This window comes from Acyrthosiphon pisum, chromosome X (assembly GCF_005508785.2).
Source record: "Acyrthosiphon pisum isolate AL4f chromosome X, pea_aphid_22Mar2018_4r6ur, whole genome shotgun sequence".
NCBI lineage: Eukaryota > Metazoa > Arthropoda > Insecta > Hemiptera > Aphididae > Acyrthosiphon > Acyrthosiphon pisum.
In genome coordinates, this window is record NC_042493.1 from 124406299 (window position 1) to 124413113 (window position 6815).

General features: G+C 31.0%; 1 protein-coding gene across 1 annotated transcript in view; it reads right to left on the bottom strand.

Annotated features, from left to right (window-relative positions):
* Positions 1 to 2453: 2453 nt before the first annotated feature.
* Positions 2454 to 6815, bottom strand: part of LOC100162979 (cathepsin B-like cysteine proteinase 5) — a 7195-nt gene continuing 2833 nt past the window's right edge. Inside the window, exons 2-6 of the mRNA XM_008180374.2 lie at positions 3602 to 3826; positions 3296 to 3496; positions 3111 to 3231; positions 2899 to 3009; positions 2454 to 2802 (exon numbers count right to left, since the gene is read on the bottom strand). Of these exons, the coding sequence (XP_008178596.1) occupies positions 2591 to 2802; positions 2899 to 3009; positions 3111 to 3231; positions 3296 to 3496; positions 3602 to 3826 (870 nt within the window). The 3' untranslated portion in view covers positions 2454 to 2590. The remainder of the gene's footprint in view (positions 2803 to 2898; positions 3010 to 3110; positions 3232 to 3295; positions 3497 to 3601; positions 3827 to 6815) is intronic.

The following is a 6815-nucleotide window of genomic DNA, read 5'->3' on the forward strand; positions in this document are numbered from 1 at the left end:
ATAGATAAGGAACGTAATAGTACGTCCGTAGACGTGAAAGTGTTAAGTGAATGAAGATTATGATATATTTAGAATATAAAGACACTTCAAAGGACCCCCTCACTTACGTATTGTTTCGAATAGTATCGAACGATAACTTCTGTTAATACTGTATTGCAATTATATTATAATTTTGTCACTCAGGATTTCTGTTGAGCATGTGCCTATCCTTATTATGTATTCTAAATACAGATACTTCAAAGAGTTCCGTCACTTCCGTATTACAGTATCGAGTGATAGACTCTATTACTATTAATTAATATATCATAAATCAGACGCACTGGATAGATGAAATTTTGAACTGTTCTCTTTAAATAATGAGACGATTTGTTTTGTCTTAAATTACCATAAAATATGAATTTCGAACCAACAAGACCATACGTGGTGTATTAATTTAGTTTAATGTTTAAATTTGACTTTGAATAAATTATAACGAACGATTGAATGAAAATGTGTGTGTGTCTTCGGTGTTGAATGGCGTAGGTCTTGTGTACTGCTCCTTGCAGAGAAGCATCGTGCCCGTAGAGGTTAGGTACACACTGCTCTGCTTGTGGCGATATGGACGGCTCTCGAGACGGACTGGGCCGCGATTTTTCGATTTTACTTTGCCAGTTATATAACTGCAGGTTATGTCCTCTCTCAGATCATCGCTGCGCAGCATCACGCGTGCTGGCCGCCTGACCTTCAAGCTTAGATGTTGACGCGCGTCTTACATAATGCTCGTATTCGAATTCGCACTTTGACGAATATCTATTTTTGTATATTGTCGTTGAGGTAAGCTCATATTGTTTGTGCTTGTTTGTGCTTGTGATTTGCTTGAAAAACGTATGTATTTGTGATTTTATGTTCTTGTAACTTGCGTGAGTACTCGCGCGTGGCTGTTCTGTAACTCGTTGGTCGGCAATGATTCGTTTGAATGGCACTTGAAGTAAGGCGTGTGTTTTACACTGCGAGGGATGTGATAAAGTAGTTATAAGTTAATATTTTTGACTTTTGATATTTGGTCTGTATGCTTATTTTTTCTATTATTATTTGTGTGTCAATATTATATTAGGTTTTGTATGCATGTAGAACCGGATGCTGGCTAAGTAAGAAGTTTAGAATGCGTAGTTGTTTTAATTAGGGGTGGGCCGATACTAGATATCGGCCGATATCGGTGGTATCGGTTTTATCGGTATCGGTTTTTTTTTCAAAACCGATACTTCAACCGATACCAAAAAAAAAAAACCTATCGACCAGCGTAGCATCATAATTCACAAATGCACAGGTGTTAGGTTATCAATAATCAAATACTATAGATTATTGGCAAGACTGTCGTTGTTATCACATTACAATAATATTTTAACAGCAATATTATTTTTAAAAATTCAAAATTCTAATGCAATAGATAACAATACTATATCTAGTCGCAGTTTCACACTACTAGTTAGCCGTTACTAGTGTTACTACTTACTACTTGCGAGGTTACGAAATATTAAATAGTTAATACTAGTGTAATGTATTTTTAGTATTTATATTATAATTACATTTAATAATTGTATTATTGCTTATTATTTACTATGTCAGTTGTTTGGAAATTTTTCATTAAATGTCCAGATGATGTTTCGAAGGCGCAATGTTCGGTTTGCAACAAAACAATTTGTAGAGGAGGTACTAATTCTCGAGATTTCACTACCTCAAACCTGATTGAAACACCTCAAAAATAACCATAGTAATGAGTTCACGAAGGTAACAAATAAAAGAAAAAAAAACTTAAAAGTAAACAACGCTGTATCTGAAGCAGAATCTGAGGTATGATATTGTATGATTTAAATTGTAATTTTATGGTCCTAAGTAATGCAATTTAAAATTAACATTTAACAAATAAAAAACCGACTAGGTACTGATTAGTATTAACTATTAACTTATAAGTTATAATTTTTCAAGCAGAATTCATATTTTTTATTTATAAACCATTATTTAAATATTTAATACTGATTTTTATTTTTATAAATTTAAAAAGGAGGAAATAGAAAATAATATTGAAGGAACTTCGAAGGAAAATGTTGGTATAACAACTTGTTGTGAAAAAAAAAACAAAAACCTAGAGTATACCAACCTACGATAAGTTCTGCATTTGAAAGCAAATTACCTTTGACATACAATAGTCCAAAAGCTATGAATATAACTAATCTGATTGGAAAAATGATAGTTCAGGATCAGTTACTAAATTTCCGTTTATAAATGCGTAGATGGCTGTGAATTATAATTATATTTATAATCGCGTTCTGGTAATCTGCATCCGTATGTGATTGTTATTTTGGGTGTTATCTTTTGACGTGGCTGTGAGATGCCACGGTATGATGTAATCGCATTCTTTCTGGGTGGTCTGAGTTTATGTAATTCGTTTTGATTTAAGTTATAGAAATAAACTATTTTATATTTTTAAATTTCGTATATATTTTCTACACCGATGTATAATCGTTATTATTGGTTCCAAATAATTGTATGTATTTATTAACGTAGAAGGTAGACATATAATATATTACAATTATTGTTTTATAAGAACATATTATTTTATTTCAGGTTCACCTGCATAAACATGACTTTCGACGGAGCATTCATCAGTGCCTCTTTTGATTTTGAAAAGTCCATTCTGACCCCATTCATATCCCCAAGAGTTGACCAACAACCAATAGTCTACACCATTTTCGACTCCCCATCCAATTAACTTGGCATGATGATATCGTTTATCTTTCGATTTTTCAGTTTTTGCGTAAACACCTGTAGCATACAACAAATCAAAGCCGTACCATACATTGAATCGTGTAATATTTATAGCATGGAATATAATATGATTGATCGTATTTATAAACTAACCACTTTTGTAAAGAAAAAGATCATCGTGAAGATCGAAAAATACTGAGACTGGACCGTAAGTTTGCACTTCCTTTTGAATATCTTTGATTCGAATAAAATAGTGGTTGCTAACTGAAATCAAAAAATAAAATTGTAATAATCGGGCAATAAAACATCATTAAGAAATGTCTAACTCGTCGGTATGTTATTATCATTGTCTATGCATAACTTACCTTTCACGTGATCATGGTTGTAATTGATCGTATCTTTACCGTAACAGTACTCGACGCATGTGCGTTTGTATATTTTTGTTTGTGAGTTATAAACTGTTGGCACTTTGGAAGGTTGACATCCCTATATGTAATGCAACGACGATAACGATTATTATGTAAAATACCTAATCGATTTTTGAAATTACTTCGTTAGTGTTGTATTTGCCACCGGAGACCAAGCCGTGAGTTTTGAAATATTCCCAAACTAAGACTCGATTAACGTAACCGTCTTCACGTTCTTTTATACCACTGCAGGAAATTAGCTCTTCGGTGGACAGGAGTTGGTTGTAATTTCCATTAGTCGCTATGCACATTCTGTCTGCGAATACCCCGGTGGCAGCATAGGCCTGTTACGAGACAATTAACAGTAGGATTATTATATTTATTATTTTGAAAATGCGTTTGTTTCAATTTCAATACAGTGATTCCTTCATAGAAATTCGTATGTTTACCCAAGACAAGAGTTCGTTGCCTTCATTGTGGACTTCACCAATCGTTTTGCATTGGGGCCAGCGTTTTCTTGCGTCAAATTCCTTGTGAATCTGGTTGTCTATTATGTACCTGGGATCGCGAGTCTTGTACAACATTTTTGATTTAGTAGCGGCTTCAACTCCTCTCGTTCCCAACAACATCAAACGTTCTTCTTCCGCTGAATGGGGACCGACATTTTCTCCGGCCTGTAATCATATCATGCCCGAGTAACAATTTTAAGGTTCAGTGTCGGTTCTGGAGTACCGTGCATGTAACACAGTGCACACACTGTCCTAGCGTGCAGGATAAATTGTTTATGGTGTACATTCTGTGCTCAAGTGATATTAAATACGGCTTAAAAAAAACCGTTTCTACTGGGCGCAGCCGTGCAAACCATGTACAGTGCACCAAGGGTACAACCATGCATAACTTGGTGGTGCAGTTTAAGTGTATTGGTGTCTGTTTGAAACCATTCTTATTTTGCGTACATGCTATAATGATGCTACGGTGGACAACGAACTCTGTACATCGAAAGTGTGACCGTGGACAAAATTACCGTGTTGTCACCGTGCAGCGGTGTCTATAAATATTGTTATAATCATAGGTAATATTATAAGAATGGATAGGACATAAGAACTCATCACTAGAAAATTTAGTGATAGGTACGTTCTTTAATGTCATACGGGGCCCAGTATTGTGAATATTGATATAATAATTGATAAATGATAATAAATAACATTAATGATTAATTAATAATAATTAACGATCTATATTATTCTATATTCTAATTACAAATAATTGTGCACGTGAAGTTTAGAGTAATTAGAGTATTCCAATTTATAAGAAATGACGGATATATAATTTTATATTAATGAATATTACGTTTTCTAGTTTTAAATTCAGATTATTTAATAATGTACATAAATTAAATACTTACATTATAATGCGAAATATAAAAGATATTTCAAACTTTCAAATAGCATGAAAGTACTTTTTAAAGAACACATCTCTGAATTTAAGAGAGGCATTGACATATCGACAAAACAATTAGGTATTTAAAAACATGTCTTCTGTTTTTTCTTAATAATACGTCATACTTATAGCCTAACCAACTAATTTATTTATGTAAGCTATTTTTTTCATCCAATTGTCACAATATACATAAACAATTAAAAATGTATGAAAGTAAGTGTAAACGCAAACGGCGTCTTCTCCATACCAGATTCAGAGTACAATTGAATGCGTGTTCAATTTAAATATAATAGTAATAAAAATAAATAAAATAAATTATAATAAATACAGTTTCTTAAATAGGTCTTAACTGATTTTTATTGCTAACCATTTATGATAATAAATTGATAAGTACCTATATATTATAATATGTAGCCTGCTGGCTAAATGATGATACAAAAATAATATAAAATATATATTGCAGATTGACATAAAAATATACATGATATAAAAATATGTGGTCTGTAGGCATAAAATAATGTAATAAAATGTATACAGCCTGCTCGCCCAAAAAACGGTATAAAAAAATGTATATTGCCTGCTGGCTCTAAACAATGTAATGAATAAAGATATTTAATAATATGCAGCTCGTCAGCCGATTACTCGAGAGCTGTCGCCCGTAAGTGGCTTTAAACCAAAACTAATAATATGTTATTTAAAGGGATAATGACACAGACAAATTAGAAAGTTTTTCCTAAAAAACATAGAAAAGAGTTTGCAATATTAAAATTGGAGTACTAGAAGTCTAGAAGTATATTTTCTATTCACCAGCTTGTAGGCAGTTCTAAATGCACGAAAAATGTTATCACTTAGAGCCACCTTATTATAACAATTTGGATGGCTTTAATAAAACAGACTGTTGAAATCTCGTAGGAAGGCTTTTGATCTATTTGTAATCAAAGAATTTAATGATTGAATTTCTGCCTACAAATACCTACGACGGAAGAGAACTATAAAAAGTTAAATATTTTGACAAAATCATAAACAATTTTAAATTATGTTATAGTCTCTAAATTATAAAATGGTCTGTTTTTATAGCTATGGATTGAATATTAATTAAAACAAATTTTTTCATAAGTAGTTCATACCGTAACCAATAGTCTAAAAAATATATAAACAGTTTTTTTTTATAGAAGTTTTAATTTCAAATTCAGACGAAATTAGATATTTAAACGAAGAATAAAATGTAACTGCTATAAATGTCAGTAGCTAATAATATTATTTTTGAATTCAATGTTTGTTGTAAGAATTAATTCAACCTACAGACTGTACCCATACTAGAAAAAATGAATTACTTTAACAACAATGATATCATAAGATATACCACCTAACTGCCTAAGTAATATCATAACTGTTTTTCGTATACAATATAATAATTTTATATAATTTAGAAAATCCATTACGATTACAATAACAAATTGACAATGACACCTACAGTTTACTGTACCTACAGGCTAAAGCTGAGTGGTAGCGTTGGGATATATCATGGAAATATAATTTGATTTAACACAAGTTCTTTAAAGACCTAGGTAGGACCTATTCTATTTATTTTATTTTTTTAATTATATTAAATATTATAATATTATTATTATACATATTTGATCTGACTTTTTTTATGAGATTTCGTCTAACCAACTAGGTATTTTTCTTTTATTGATTATAACATAAATTTGACAAGTCAAATCCTACAGAACACGAGTTCTTCAAATATTAAATCATCTATTATAGATAGATAGTGTAATATTATATGCCATATATATGAATTATACTGTAATTCTCAAAAAAATACATAATATCATAATACTTTTTTTATTTTTATGTCCAACCTTTGCACTTTTTTAAGGAAATATCGAGTGCCCAAACGTGGATATTGAATATCAAACGGGACGTAAAAAGTCTAATCTTGCTGAACCGATGGTTATATTACAGTGTTGGGAATTATCTAGATAAAATTATTTCTTTAATTATCTTATCTAGATAAAAATAATTAAATCATCTAGTTATGTCATCTAGATAAATGTAATGGTTATCTGTGGTAATTTATCTAGATAAATAGTATAATTATAAGAATATTTTTAAATAGGTACTGAAATAGCCAATAATTTACGAGAATCGAGTAGTGATTCCAAATACCGATATTATTATAATTAAAAAAAGAAATACTTACTGAAATATTGTCAGTTT